Here is a 16,135-nt window from a genome sequence, read left to right as displayed (position 1 = left end):
AAGTGACCACAAAATAATCTCTCTCCTCACACTTTCTCCTTGGCCCCGGTTCTGTGCACTGTTTCTGGGCTCGCTGGCTCTGACCGTGGGACATTTGCAAACTAACACCTGCCGTGATCTGCAAAGCACCTGTGTCCTACACAGGTGTAGGACACAGGTTACCCTTTTGTAGTTCTTGAAAGGTTAGCACCGTCCTCCTATTGTTCATCGATTTTTCTCGAGCGGGCACCAGTAACGTCTCCATTGTGAGACTTGTTACTGTTTTTGGCATATCGGATACATCATGGGTAGCTTGCCAGGCTTTTCCATGCGGGCGGAATACTCTCGGTAGCTTGCCAGGCTCTCCAAGAGGGGTGGAGGAATCGAACCCAGGTCAGCCACATGCAAGGCAAACGCCCTACCCGCTATGCTATCGCTCCAGCCCGGGACATGTTCATAGGTTAACATGAAAAGTTAACATGGACCAAAACCAAATCTGAATGTGGCGCCTCTGTGACAGCCTCGCCAGGTGCAGCTGAAAACCTGCCCAGCCGAGCCCAGGACATACTGTCAGCCATACAGGGCATGTCAGTGAGAGATAAGGAATGCACCCCAGGTGACCCCAGCTGGCCCAGCTGACCCACAGGAAGAACTCCGCAGGTGAGTCGGCTTGAGTCTCATCCAAACACACTAACTGCTATTTGGCTGCTCTGCTGGGTGGGATGACTTGCGTGGAGTAAAAGAGAAGCGATCGGTACCCTCTGTGGTACCTCAAAAACAGTTTCACCACCAGTGGCCTCGACGCATCTTCCCTCGCTCATCCACTTTTTACGAGCATCTCTAAACCTCTATCAGGGAGATCATGCTGTGCCGGGGATCGAACCCCAGCTTCCGCAGGCAGGGCACCCACATCGGCCCTCACAGCGCTCTCCAGGCCCTTTCCTCATTTCTATTTCCAGCTCTCTCTTCTCTCTCTCTCTCTCTCTCTCTCTCTCTCTCTCTCTCTCTCTCTCTCTCTCTCTCTCTCTCGGGACTCCTTCTTCCCTCTTCCCTTTTCCTAGAGACCTCCTGGATTTTGCTAATTTTTTTTTCCTTTTTGGGTCATACCCGGCAATGCACAGGGGTTACTCCTGGCTCTGCACTCAGGAATTACTCCTGGCGGTGCTCAGGGGACCATATGGGATGCTGGGAATTGAATCTGGGTTGGCCGCGTGCAAGGCAACGCCCTACCCGCTGTACTATTGCTCCAGCCCTTTTCACTAATTTTTTTTTTTTTTTGCTAAGACCTCCTGGATTTTGAATCCTCTTACAATTGGGAGGGAAGGGTTGGACCACACCCAGCAGTGCTTAGTGCTTACTCCTGACTCTGTGCTCAGGAATCACTCCTGGTGGTGCTCAGGGTCACAGGTAGTGCTGGGGGTCGAACATGGGCCAGCCACATGCAAGGCAAGTGCCTTACCCACTGTAATATCTCACTGGTCCCCTACTACAGCTTCCCCCTTCCTCCCACTCCATCCTCTGGTGACTGTATTCAGTAAATCTGCACCCCATGGGCATCTACACAGTGCTCACCAGAGAAAACGCAACCCCCAAAAGGAAGCCTCTTGTGAGGCAAAGGAAAAGTTCTTCATCTCTGCTCCAACTGCCAGGAAGGGCTGATCTGACCTACACCCCTGAGATGAAGGTGTGGGGTAATCCCCGAGAGGCTAGAAAAGACAGTGTGATGGAGAGACAACACACACATTCAAACATACACACAAACACACACAAACACACGCACAAACACAACCACACACAAACACACAAATACACACACATACAAACACACACACATACAAACACACAAACACAAACACACACAAATACAAACACACACAAAACCACACAAACACACACAAACACAACCACACACAAATACATACAAACACAATCAAAAACACAACCACACACAAGCACACAAAACCACACATTCACAGACACACACACAAAACCACACAACCACGCACACAAAACCACATAACCACACACACAAATACACACATACAAACACACAACCATACACAAACACACACAAACACAACCATACACAAACACACATACAAACATACACACAAACACACAAACACAACCACACACAAATACAAACACACACAAAACCATGCAACCACACAAACACACACAAACACAACCACACACAAATACATATAAACACAACCACACACAAACACACAAAACCACACACTCACAGACACACACACAAAACCACACAACCACGCACACAAAACCACATAACCACACACACAAACACACACACAAACACACCCATACACAAACACACATACCGCCACCCCCCATGTTACCCCTGATTCCAGTTTCTTTCATCTGCAAAACGGTGAGGTTGGCACACCCCTCCCCAGCCTCCCTGCCCCCAGATTCTGATAGTCTAGAAAAATCCCTATATCTTCATACCCAAGATGCCAAAAGGGTCAAAGACTCTAGGATCCCCCCTGCCCATGCCCAGTTTCTCCACCAACTCTGGGAAGTGCCCGGTGTAGGGGTGAGCTATAACTCAAAAGACAGCTTGGTTGTTTGTCTGGATTCCTCCACCCTGAAAAAAGAAAGCAGAAGCATGTCCACCTGCTCCTGGTGCGCGACCCCCCCAGCACTCACCGACTCCCGGGGTGGTGGGCGGGAGCAATGCCCCCCTCAGTTCCCCTCCGTGGCCACTGTCAGCATCCTCACCCCCACTCCGGAGAGAACAAGGCTGTGTGATGTGAATAGAACTTCCCACCAGGGAGAACCTTGGATGACCCGAAAATAAGGGACAAGGGTCGGCTATCTTTGCAGCTGTACAAATTCGCACCCCTGAAGACCATTTGGCCCATCTCAACAATAACCAACAGTTTGGTTTGCATTCAAGGACAAAGTGCATCTGGGATTAAGATCTCACCCTAAAAAGGTGCCGATAAATAGACAATGCTGGACAAGGGCCGCTATTCAGGAAGCAGCTTATTTGGCTATTTTTTCCCTCCCTCCCCTCTTGGATGCCACTGCAAAACAAAGCCAGATTTGTATCTACAGAACATTCTTATAGCAACTGGAAGAAATTATCCCTTAACGAAGCTGTTGGAAAAATCAACTGCAAGAATAGCAGCCGGCCTTTCCTCTTACCATCAAAAGAGCTTTGCTATTCGAAGTCTTTAAAAAAAGAAAGGAAAAAAAAAAAAAAGAAAGAAAGATAGAAAGGCCCAGAAAAGATGCCCTATTTAAAAACAAGGCAGTTGGCTATGCCGTAACAAAGGCAGAATCACCAGAAAGGACAGCATCAGGCAAGTGGAAGAAACTTTGGGAAATTCTTAAAATAGGCAAAAAAAACAAAAAACAAAAACAAAAACAAAAACCCAAACACTGAGGGGCGACCACGAAGAGGGAGCAATCAAATTAAAACCAAGTTCTCGGAAGCATGAGGTTGGGTCCATTATTTTCCCAGGGTTTCAGTTTGGGTTTTAGGGAACAACTGATTTGAGGTGAAGGGGATTGACTTTTGCTTCCTGGTTGTGGGAGACCGTGGCACCCAGGATCTCTCCCTTTGCTTCAGGAAAAGGAGCCCGTTGTGGTCCTCACATTCATTTTTCATGGGAGTTCACTGTGTTTGGCCTTGCTCGCACTTCTGTTTCTCCTGGGCTGTTCCGGGGGTGGGTGATGGTGGGGGGAGGTGGCAGGGGACGACACAAAAAGTGCCACCAATGTGGCAACCCTGTTCTGCAGATCAGAGAAACCCAGCAACTACCCTTGGGCTGGGAAGGAGGGTCACGAGTTCTGTTCACTTTCACTTGGGGGAGAACCTGAAGCTCAGGTCCCCTCCATCTGTCCCCTTCTCCCCAGGCACGGGAAACTCCAGGAGCATGCATGTGTGTGTGTATGTATGTGTGTGCGTGCGTGTATGTGTGCATGCGTATGTGTGTTTATGTGTGTGCAATGTGTGTATGTATGCATGTGTATGTGTGTGCAATGTGTGTGCAATGTGCATACGTGTGCATGTGTATGTGTGTGCAATGTGTGTGCAATGTGCATATGTGTGCGTGTTTGTGTGTGCAATGTGTGTACGTGTGCATGTGTATGTGTGTGCAATGTGTGTGCAATGTGCGTACGTGTGCATGTGTATGTGTGTGCAATGTGTGTGCAATGTGTGTACGTGTACATGTGTATGTGTTTGTGTGTGCAATGTGCGTACTGTGCATGTGTGTGTGTTTGTGTGTGTGCAATGTGCGTACGTGTGCATATGTATGTGTGTTTGTGTGTGCAATGTGTGTACGTGTGCATGTGTATGTGTTTGTGTGTGTGCAATGTGCGTACGTGTGCATATGTATGTGTTTGTGTGTGCAATGTGTGTACGTGTGCATGTGTATGTGTTTTTGTGTGTGCAATGTGCGTACGTGTGCATGTGTATGTGTGTTTGTGTGTGCAATGTGCGTACGTGTGCGTGTGTATGTGTTTTGTGTGTGCAATGTGTGTACGTGTACATGTATATGTGTTTGTGTGTGCAATGTGCGTACGTGTGTGTATGTGTGTTTGTGTGTGTGCAATGTGCGTACGTGTGCGTGTATATGTGTGTTTCTGTGTGTGCAATGTGCGTGTGTGTGTGTATGTGTGTGCAACGTGTGTGCAATGTGCGTATGTGTGCACGTGTATGTGTGTTCCCGTGTGGGCAATGTGTGTATGTGTGCAAGTCTGTGTGTGCATTGCATGTGTGTGTGCGTGTGTGTATATGTGTGCAAGCATGCATGTGTGTATGCAAGTGTGTGTGTGTGTGTGTGTGTGTGTGTGGTGCTGGGACTCGAGCCCCCAACGCCACACACGCAAGGTAAGTGGCTCAACTGCGTAGCCACTCGTGCGGCGGAGGCTGGGCAGTTCTGATCTCCCTTGGCCTACTTCCCCGCCGTGCCAGCCGGCCGGCGGTATGACTCAGCTCTCCTCCCCTATCACCTAGATTAGGGCAAGCGCTTCCAAACAGCTTGGTTTCCAAGTTCCCGTGCAGCCAGACCGCTTCCCTGCTTCCTGAGGAAAGCGTTCCCACAGCTCCCACTGCCCTGGGGGGGTTCACCTTCGGGAGCGCCCCTCACCACCCCCACACGCCCCTCCTTCCCAGATGGCCTCCCCCAGCTCTCTGGCTTCATTCCGTTTCCTTCCGCCTCTGCCTGGTGACCCCCAACCTGCCAAGCTCCTAAGCTCGATGTGGGTCACCCCTTCCTTCTCTCTCCTGGCACTGAGCGCCAGACCCTTCACGCCCTGCACACCCACCGTGCCTCACGTCCAGGCCCTCGGGGAAGGGCTACCTTTCCTCATCTGGCCCCATGTGGCTTAGCTGCACAGAACCCCACCCTCTGGGTACCTGTCACGTTGTCTTACAAAGGTGTGTTTTTCCACCTCTGACCTATGTCGCCTTTGCTCCTGTCCCCCACTAGGACGTCCAACATGACACGCACTGTCAGCAGGCTGGGCGCCTTGGGAGCCTGTCTCACTACCGAGGTTCGGTTCTGGGGGGTCCAAAAGCTGCCCCTTGCCCCTGCTGTCGGGGGAAATGGCCCTGGGGCTGGGGTTGGGTGGAAGCCAGGAGAAGTCAATTCCTCATAGCCACAGAGACTGACCAAGGGGCGCTTAAACGGCTGCTATCAAGCTGTTTCCCTCGGAGGGACCAACCGGAAATCAGGAGAGCAGCAGCTCTGAGGCACATGCGTGTCCCTTCAGAGGGAGAAGAAGGGCCCCCAGGAACTGCAACATGGAGAGATGTTGCCGGGCCCACGGTGTCTGGGCAGAGTCACTGCACAAGCGTGGGGCGGGGGGCAGGGGATGGCCGCCCCAGCAACGGCCCCATGACATGATGAGAACCTGGGGTGGCAGGAGGCCTGGCTGATCTTCCAGAATGAGATTCCAGAAGGCCACGGGGGTGGCAATCGGAGCCCGCCAGCTAGGGCAGACTGCCCAGTGGCCCAGATGCAGCAGGGGTGTGGGCGTGGGGGGCGGGTGCTTATCTGGGGAAGCCACAGGTGTCATTCCCAGGGGCTGGTGACAGGCAGGAGGCAGACCTGTCTGGGGGTGCCGAACTACACCCCAGCTTCCCGGGACATACTGGAGGGGATAATGGCCCAGGGGTCGGGGATCGGGGTGACTGGTGAGACTGGGACCGCAGGTCCCTGAGGGGACAGGGCTGGTTGGTTGCGTTGGAGGTAGTTTTTCTCCCTATGCTTTTGGTTTCGGGGTCACGGCGGGCAATGCTCAGGGCTGACTCTTGGTTCTGTGCTCAGGGATCTCTCCTGGATGGGCTCAGGGACCTGAGGGATGAGCTAACCCTCCTACGTGGGGCTGGTGATGGATGACAGGGAGGGAAAGAGCCTGTTATTGAAGTCAGAGGCCAGAGAGAGAGAGAGAGAGAGAGAGAAAGAGAGAGAGAGAGAGAGAGAGAGAGAGAGAGAGAGAGAGAGAGAGAGAGAGGAGCCAGCGAGGAAGGGCCAGCGTGAGCTGGAAAGGCCCAACTCTGAATAGTGTTACAGGGGGATCCCGAGACAAGATGCGAGCTGGACCGTTCCAGAATGAGTCACTTGTGAATCCCAGACTCGGTGGGAGGGCGCACCTCCCTCCCTCCCTCCCTCGGGTGCCTCGGGACATCTGCACTAGAGCATTGTGCACCAGCTCGGGTGGCAGAAGTGACTGAAGTCAGGGCCACTCCACAGGTGCCTGGGACCTTGGGGCACCCAGATCACGAGGGAGGCGTCAGTTCCACCGGCAGATGAAGTGCACCAAGGCAGGGTGTTGGGAAATGCCTGGCGTGCAGAGAGGCACCAAGACGACTCTGGACCTCACCCCGGACTTCGGGTCACAGCTGGATAATCGAATCATTATAGCGGCGGGCTGCCCCGCCTTCCTGGGCACACAGCATCTAAGGAGGGCTTTGGGGAGCCCTACATCATGTCATCCCGTTGAATATTATTCCAGAAACCTCCCGCCCCCAATAGGATCACCGCACGGGCGCCGGCCCCTTTAGCCATTAGCTAAGTGAGACTCAAGTCAAGTCGTGGCCCTTTCTATGGATTCAGGGAACTGGGGGAGGGGCTCGAAATTCAAAGTTGCTGCCTTTCACTCGAGGACACCAGCGCCCCCCAAAGCAACTCAACACCCTGAGGCTCTGCATCTGGACCAGAATCTACTCTCCTACTAATGGAAGCAGCAGAAATTCACCTAGGGACCAGAATTCGTTTAAAGGCCCAGTTTCTGAACATGGAGACAGCAGCAGCACCGGTCCCTAGGGAGAGGCCTTTTGTTTCCTCCTGGCTCTGTGCTCTGCCATCAACTTCCCCATGTCTACGAGGTGACCAAACAGCTTGGGAATACCGTGCTGTGCCTCTACGCCAAATAAAAAGGGCGTCTTGGCCAGGAGGCGCTACTCCTCAGGACCAGGGATGTGGCCCAGAGATGGAGCCAGAAGCCCTGAGCACTGTTTGCTTCTGAGCTTGGAATCACCGCTGGACACCTGCTCCCCTGACTGAGTAGCCCATAGAATGGCGCCGGGTTCCTCCAGCACTGCTGGGCATGGCCCCTATTTATTTATTTTTAAGTCTGTCTTGCTTAACCGGCTATGAAGAACAAAGAGCCTGGAGCCGGAGGAGCCTGGACCCAATCTAACCACTGCCCGCTGAGTCCTCTTGTGCCTCGGTTTTTCTCATCTGGAAAGTGGGAAGACCGAGAAGAATATGCCTCGAAGGTTGAAGTGAAGATAAAACGGATGGCGCTCAGACAAGTCCAGCCCCCGGCATACATACGCGGGATGTGAATCGGAGGTGACTCTGCCATACGTTAAACATAATGTTTCTTCTCACTGGACGTACTACTAGATGCGTAGGAATTTGCCTGGCCCTGCCAAGTGTAGGTTTAAAAATATCTGGTGCGTAATGATTAAGTACTGAGCCCCCGGTCTGCTCTGTTAAATACGACAGAGTGTGGGCCGCGGCGATGTTCCAAGCCCCTTCGACACGTGGGAGCCCTAGGTTCCAGTCTCAGCACTGCCCAGTCCCCCGGCACTGTGCCCAGAGTAGTTTCCCCAAGGACCATCCCTTGAAGTCCCCCCAACAAAACTCAACAAAAACTGTACACAATACAATACAAAAAAAAAGTTGCATTGGGGATGCTGTGTACCGATTAATATCACCTTCTTGCTTGGGTGCCCCAGGAGGAAACTGGTATCTATAAAGATGTCATTGGTCCCACAAGAGCTGGTTGTGCAAGTTTCCTAATGCCGTTGCCACCTGTGATCAGTATGGCTGGCAACCTCCTGGGGTTGGTGTGAGGCGGGGCGGGGCGGGGAGGTGGTGGTGGGGTGGGGGTGGACCCTTAGAGACCAGCCCAGCCCAGCACAGCAGGTGCTCTGACATTACTTAGCAGCTGGAGACAATTTGCTGACCAGAAGGTTTACTCAAAGCAGTGCCAAGGCCTCCCAAACAGAGGTGGGCGCCGACCCCTCTGGGCATGGGAACCTAGGATGGCTTGTGAGACCCTAAGGACCTGAAGAAAGTTTTGTTCATGCATTAAAAAAAAAAAAGCAGCACAGTGAAAAGATATTTAACCAGTATTAGCCTGCACCTCTAGCAGTAGAAGACACATTGCACTGGGGGTGGGGGGGGTGGGGGAAAGAACTGGCGGGCGCTTCCTGGAGGGGACAGCAAGGCCAGCCCTGACCTGAGGTCCCCTCCCCCTTCCTCAGAGCAGGAGACTGCAATTCTGAAAGACCCGACATGCAGAGAAGCCTCGCCCGGGCCTGCCCGGCATCTGCTATCGGCCTGAGCAGCTGGGTCTCTTACTGAGATACTGACACACTTCCTGAGCCACAGTTGGCATAATCACTCCTCTGCCCTGACGCCCCTCTGCACGCCCCACCCCTCTCGGGAGGCTGCCTGGACCCTCCTCCAGGCGCACCCTCCCCTCCCCGCCCCCCAGCATTTCCTCCCAGGCTCCAGCAATGGCAAGGTTAATTAATATCTGTTCCCCAGCAGGGGGCCTCCAGAACATTCTAATGGGTTGGGGCTGCTTCTGGTGAAATGCATTAAAGATCCTTGGATAGAAGTGGGGGCAGGGACCCCCAAAGGGAATTTAAGGATCTGCATCAGTTTCCAGGGCCCCTGGGTGGCTGGGTCAGGGGGGAGTGCTATGGGGGCTGGGAGCTAGCACCAGGATGGACACTCAGGGACTTGCCAGGGACTACGAAGCATGGCCATTCTCTGCCCTCCCAGCCATTCTGATCTTCAAAGCCGAGGGGCTGGTGGCCTCAGCTCTTACTCCCGTCAGATCCACAAGGCCAGTGCCAGCTTCCCAGAGGCAGCCCATCTCCCGGGATGCCATTGCTAACTGGGGCAGGAGCAAAACCATGGAGAAAGTGCCCACTGCTGGCACCCTTGGCATAGGGAAGCACACACCAGCCTCTGCCCAGGAAAAGCAGCCAATGCCCAGTTCTGAGCTCACTCACAACCTGCTCTGCCCCCCTCAAACTAGGACAACCCCCGGCCCTGCAACCAAGAAAGCCCCCAAGTCTGACACGGGAGACATGGAAACTTCTACTTTGCATTGCTTGTTCTTTTCTTTGGGGAGGGGGGTGTTTTTATTTTTTTGTTTTTTGTTTTTAGTTTTTGTTTTGTTTGTTTGATTTGGGCCACACTCAGCAATGCTCAGGGGTTACTCCTGGCTCTGCACTCAGGAATCACTCCTGGCGTGCTCTGGGGGAAGATATGAGATGCTGGGGATGGAACCTGGGTTGGCTGTCTGCAAGGCAAGAACCCTCCCCACTGGACTATCGCTCCAGCGCCCTCCCCTCCACCAGTTTTCTTTTGAAGTCTTGAAAATTCACAAAGAAGGACCACTAAGTCATGAAGACTTCATCGAGAACATGCAATTCTACAACCAGGGATCTGAGGGCGCAGAACAAGCCTGAATGAGAAAGAACTCTCTCTCATTTCCCTCAACTTTCCTCTTCCCCACCCTTCTCCAACCCCCCTCCCCCACCAGGCAGAAGCACATACAAACAGCACACTCTGGAGCAAATCTTTATGAAAGATATCATCAGAACTGCTAGAAAATACTAAGAAGAATTGCTAGAACTGTCCGAAAGCTAGGATTTTAAACCAGATCTTTGTAAGTTTGCATCTCTTGTTTTTCTTTTTTCTTTTTTTTTTTTTTAAATACACCGCTACCTGAATTCTATCTATCTTGTTTAAAGACACAGAGAAATATTATAGCCAGGCCAGGGTTGGGTGCTTATAGGAACACAAAGGGAGGCAGACTCGACACCGGATTCCCCAGGAGGCCAAAGGCCCAGGGAACAGGTAGAATGCCCATGAACAGGAAATGTTCATTTGTCACTAGGCCAATTGGTTACCACACACGATTTCTTTCTCTAATGACACAAACACGCAGGGTTTTCCCTGTTTTGTGCGAGAGGAGGAGAGCCGCGGGAGACCAGCTGTCTTATTGTATGCCTGTCCCAACGCCCGTTTCTAATAGCAAGACAAATTCTTGATGGAAAATGTACAAAGTAATTGCGCTGGCGAGAAATCAGAAGGAAATACCCAGACCCTTTCTTCCTAGTTGCAAACCCACAGCACTTCTGAGGCTCCTAATCCAACAGGAAGCGAGAACAAAGGTGACCATCTAGGTTTGCATGAAACACACATGTTTATGCAATGTAAATGCATCCATACAGGATTTGCTTATCTGATCAGGTGGCTTTCTGTCATTTGGGAGGGTTGAGTTCAGAAGGAAAGCCCGCACAACCAACAGAAAACCAAGTCCAAGGAAAAAAAAATAAAGTCATGTGGAATTTTTTGAAAACTGCCATACGGTAGAATCTGTAGCCGAGTTGTTATAAAATGAAAATAGAACTCCTACTTCTCTCTCCCCCGCCCCAGACCCGAGGATCCAACCCAGGACCTCACACATGCAACTCGAGTGCTCGCCGCTGAGTAATCAGCCCTGACCAAACTCCAGCTTCTCAACGGGGGTTGGGGGACTGTGGGGGGGGGGGGGGAGCTAATGTATAAATCCTGGCGTTTTTAGCCCTGCTAAGCCTGACATGAAGATGATCTGTGAAGTAGGTCATGTAGAAAGGGGTCCTGCAGGAAAGGGGGAGGGGAGTAGAGGAGGAGGGGCCGGGGTGCCTGTTCCCTGCACACGGGGCAGACCAGGAGACTTACTTGGGCGCATGTGCTGGTTTCCAGTACCTGCAGAAGAGGTACTGGCCATCCGCGTTGACCAGATGGGGGAGATCCTGGTAGGGAACATTCTGTGGTGTCTGCCTGGGAGAACTTTCCTCCGGCATTCTGAGACGATCCTCAAGTCCTTGGAAGAAAGGAAGACATATTCCAAAGTCAAAAGATGGCAAAAAACAGTGAGAGAGCCTCATTCAGAATCAGTAACATTTTTTTAAAAAAGCAGTTAAACACACACACACACACACATACCTCCATTTCAAAGATATTTAATATATATATATATATATATATCCCATTTGTTCTTAAGGAAAAAATGCTCTTTTTTTAAAAGTGCCTCATTACAGCTCCCCCCCCTCCCCACCCCTGCCCATCTGTGTGTATTTTAAATCATTTCAGGAAACTTCATCTTAAAGACTATTTTAGCTGTAATCAAGTGGAAATTATAGTCAGCTCTGTGGGTATAAAGACCCAGCTGCAAGAAACCCCATGTATCTGAAAATTCCCCAAGGAAGTTTCAAAGGGGCACAATAACGAGGTGCACGACACTCCGATTAATTCCTCCTGCCTGAAATTCCAAAGATGCCGCGACAAACCTGTTTCCATCACGTCCTGGCTCTTGCATTCCACCACGACCACCACGACCACCACCACCTCCACCACCACCACCACGTCGGCCTCGAGAATCAGACCCGGGCTTAAGAGAGATGCTCCCTCATGTCGGTGGGCGCCGGGCGGCATCCAAGCAGCCCTGATCCCCCTCCCCGCGCCCTGCCTCTCGGGCTTTGGGGCGCTGCGCGTCGGAGCCGGCTGGCAGATCGCCCCGATCTCTGGGGTCCCCTCCCTTCCCAGGGCGGGGACCGGCGCCTGCCAATTCTCCACTACAAGTTCATGTCATCACTTTTCCGAAGCAGATCCGCTGGGGGGTGCTGGGGGGAGGCGAGGGGTCGGGCGGCCGCGAAACTGGGGAACTAGCTCCGCGCGCGCCCCGAGGCACCTGGCGCGGGCACCGAACCGCGGGTCCCCCGGGCAAAGTCACCCCGGAGCCTCCTGACAAACTTTGCCTCCCGCCGTCCTCGACAGCGCGGGGAAGGCGCGTCGCCGCCGTCCCCGAGGGGGGCGCCTCCCGGCGACTCCAGCCGCGCCGTCCGCCGCGCGGCCCCGGTGGGCACCTGGGCAGAGGCAGCTGGCGGGAGGGGGCACAAGTTGGTCGGGGGCCGGCGCGAGGGCGCAGGGGAGGACGCGCGCGCGCGCACGGACCCGCGCGCACACGCTCTCGTGCGCGCGCGCGCGCGCCGGGACCCCCGAGCCGCTCCCCACCTCTGATGACGGCACCGGCTGGCTGGGGCGGGGGCCGCGCGGCCGTCGCCTTCCCCCGACTGCGCGGCTCCTCGTCTGCGGCGGGCGGGTCGGGACCGGGCCGAGCTGCGCGCCGCCGGCTCCGCGGCGACAGGGCGCGGCGTCTGCGCCGCCACTTTATCCCCGGGCCGGCTCGGCGGCGGGGGCGGCCCGCGGAGGGTGGGGACGCGCGGGGCCGGCGGGCGGCGCGGGGAGGCGGCGCCCCGGGCCCACGTGTGCCCGGGCCGCGGGGAGGAGCAGGGCGCAGCCCGCCGCCCGGGCCCGGGCTGCCACCCGCCGGGGACCCGTCATGGGCCCCCGAAGCCAGCTGCGCTCCCGGGAAGGTTCCCCGCGCGCGCACCCCGCGCGCGGCCGCGCACACACACACACACACACATATACGCGCGCGCGCGCGCGCAGACCCCCGCCCTGGGACACAAGCCTCCTGCAGACTGCACGCGAACGCACACCGCACAGGACGCGGTGCACAAGGACAGACAGACGCACGCGCGCACACACACACACACACACACACACACACACACACCGGATACACTACACGAGACTCCATGCACAAGGGCACACACGCTATTCAAGACTTCTCACATGGGGACACAAGCACCACATACACACACACTCACACATTGCACAGGACTGTGCATGCAGGGACACACCGCACACACAGTCACACACCACACATATACACTACACAAGATTACAATACAGAAGGACACACACGCTATTGAAGACTTCACACGTGAGGACACAAGCACCACACATACACACATACACTGCACGGGACTGTGCACACAGACACACACCACACACCGACACACACCACACATATACACTACACAAGACTACAATACACAAGGACACACACACTATTCAAAACTTCACACATGTTGACACAAACAACATACACACACTACAAATGACTGCACACAGACACACACACCACACACAAGGACACACATACCACACCCAGACATGCACACTATACAAGACTCCACAAACACACACAAACACACACACACTGATAGCACACAGGCAGACACAGCCCACAGGAACCACACATGGATACTCAGACATCAAATCACACAGGCACGCAGGCCACATGCACAGGTGCACACATGTTGCCCCTCTGTCAGTCCTGTGACACTGTGCACATGCGGACACACAAGCACACACATACAGACAACACAGACATATGCATCCTCAAATGCACAGAACCTCCAACCCATGGAGACACACAAATCACTGCAACACGCATAGGAAGGCACGGTCATATCATACAATCCCCCGGAAGACACAGTCATATCATACAATCCACACACATCATGACTCATAACACATGAAGAGACCCCCCCCCCGAAACATAAAGCTGCAGGTGTGCTTGTCCAGTCCTTGGCCCTCCACCTCCACTCATTCACAGCAACTCTTTCTGTGCTTAGGAGTTTGAACCCCACAACAAAATCTCTCATTGCCTACAGAGGCCAGGCAATGTAGTTGGGGCAGGGGCGTGGGGCACTTAGGAATGAGCACTGGACTTGGAGTCCAGGTCCTCTGGGTCCAGCCGTGCCTCCATTTATCCTGGGCTTGCCCTTCTCCCACCTGTAGCCCTGAGAGACAATACCTGTGTTCCCAGGCCTGCGATTAAGCGTCCTCTCGCACAGACCTCCGCAGCTTTTTGTGTCTCACTCTTGTAAGCAACTTGACATCAGGGCGGTGTTGAAAAGAGCTGCAGCTCGCCCCCAATCGATGTCTCAATGTCGCTGTTTACAGGGTGACATAAGCCTGTGCTCTCGATTACGAAATAGAATAGCCTTGGAGAAGAGTTTGGCCAGGTCAGCGCCAGGGAGCTTGAGCCAAGCAGAGGCCTGGCTGGCCCTCGAACTTCAGCTAAAGAAGTGGCTAAAGGCCTTCTCTGCGGGCGAGATTTATTTTAACTGCCCGGGATTTATTTTAACTGCACCGTTGGGTGCAGCAGCCCCGGGTCAGAAGTAAAACAGAGACATGCCTCATGCCCTCTATCCCAGTGGAAACTTCTAGCACAATTCTAGGGGGCTGGGGTGCCTTCAAATTGACTCTGCTGAGAAGGCTCTGCTTATTCACTTGGGGAGCGGGGGATCCACCTTGGAGGTAGCGATTGTTCCCAGTGTTCCCAGTTCCAACATTCTTGACTGAGTACACTGTGTGGAAGTTGGAAGGACGAGCTTTGCTGGAGCTGTCAGGGGAAGTAGAGGGGAAATGGCAGCTAAAAGCACGTGGGCGCCTCTCGTGAAGGAAACGAGTCTCGAGGGTGGCGTGCAGACTGGGAATCTGGGGGTTACGAGATTCGGTTTGTGCCCTTCTGTATCTGACGTTTAAATTAAAAAATAGACAAACAACCACACTATGGGGCTGGAGAGATAGGTAGGATAGCGGGAAGGGTGCTTGCTTGCCCACAGGAAAACCAGGTTCAATCCCCGGCATCCCATATGGTTTCCCAAGCCCCACCAGGAATGAGCCCTGAGCACAGATCCAGGAGTAATCCCTGAGCACCACCAAGTGTGGCCTCCCCAAAATAACTTTTGGGCCAGAACGATAATACAGTGGGGGGGTGTTTGCCTTGCATACGGCCCACCCGGGTTTGATCCCCAGTCTCCCCAGCCCCATGGGCTCCCCTGAGCACAGTCAGGAGTAATTCCTGAGTGCAGAGCCAGGAGTAACCCCTGAGCGCCGCTGGGTGTGACTCAAAAAAGACACACACACACACACACACACACACACACACACACACAAATAATAGCCCTCAAGAAAACCCCAAACAAAACTACTTGGGGGTCATTGTAGACATTCACAGAGCGTTGGAAGAAGTAATACAGAGAGAGGCCTCATGCCCTCTATAGCAATGGAAACTCCTCATAAAACTCTAGGACAGGATAATGACATTGAGGGTCCAGGCACGGACATCGCAAGAATTGTCCTTGTGTACCGCCTCTGCTCCCCCTATCCCCATTCCCCTAACCCTTGTTGAAACGACTCATTTGTTCTCCATTTCAAAATTTCCAGGATGTTCTACCAATTGGATTACGCAGAGTGTGGTGTGATCTTTTTGCCTTTATTTATTTATTTGATTTTTGCCATTCTCACGATTAAGTCTTGTCTAGTGCTACTTCCTCTGTAACCATGAAGGGATGGTAAAGTTTTTTAGAAGAGAGAGGATTTTTGTTTTGTTTTGTTTTGTTTTTGGATCACACTCAGCCAATGCTCAGAGGTTACTCCTGGCTCTGCATTCAGGAATTACTCCTGGTGGTGCTTGGGGGACCATATGAGAAGCCGGGGATTGAACCCAGGTCAGCTGCATGCAAAGCAAATGCCCTCCCTGCTGTACTATCATTCCGGTCCAGGATTTGCCTTTTACCTTATGCATTTCTTTTGGGGGATGTAACCCTTACAAGTGGAGGGACTTCATAGTTTGTTTAATAAATTCTTCAGGTGGAGAACATCTGGGTTGTTCCCAGTTTGGGGCTACTATGAAGAACATTTTTGCAAACATTCATAGAATAGTTTTTGTGTGAGTTTAA

The 16,135-nt window shown here is 53.2% G+C and overlaps 1 protein-coding gene across 3 annotated transcripts in view; it reads right to left on the bottom strand.

The window, feature by feature from the left end:
- The window catches only part of MGLL (monoglyceride lipase), a 101,988-nt gene extending 87,720 nt beyond the window's left edge, over nt 1-14,268 (bottom strand). Inside the window, exons 1-2 of one of the 3 annotated variants that reach the window (XM_056129542.1) lie at nt 14,203-14,268; nt 11,214-11,358 (exon numbers count right to left, since the gene is read on the bottom strand). In XM_056129542.1, the coding sequence (XP_055985517.1) occupies nt 11,214-11,338 (125 nt within the window). In that variant the 5' untranslated portion in view covers nt 11,339-11,358; nt 14,203-14,268. Of the gene's footprint in view, nt 1-11,213; nt 11,359-11,824; nt 11,967-12,548; nt 12,687-14,202 lie in introns of those variants that run through there. The other 2 variants (XM_056129541.1, XM_056129540.1) reach the window with 2 other exon arrangements.
- Between the last annotated feature and the right edge of the window lie 1,867 nt (nt 14,269-16,135).

This window comes from Sorex fumeus, unplaced genomic scaffold (genome assembly GCF_029834395.1).
Source record: "Sorex fumeus unplaced genomic scaffold, SorFum_2.1 ptg000072l, whole genome shotgun sequence".
In the NCBI taxonomy this organism is placed as follows: Eukaryota; Metazoa; Chordata; class Mammalia; order Eulipotyphla; family Soricidae; genus Sorex; species Sorex fumeus.
This window is presented reverse-complemented; position numbering and strand designations above follow the sequence as displayed.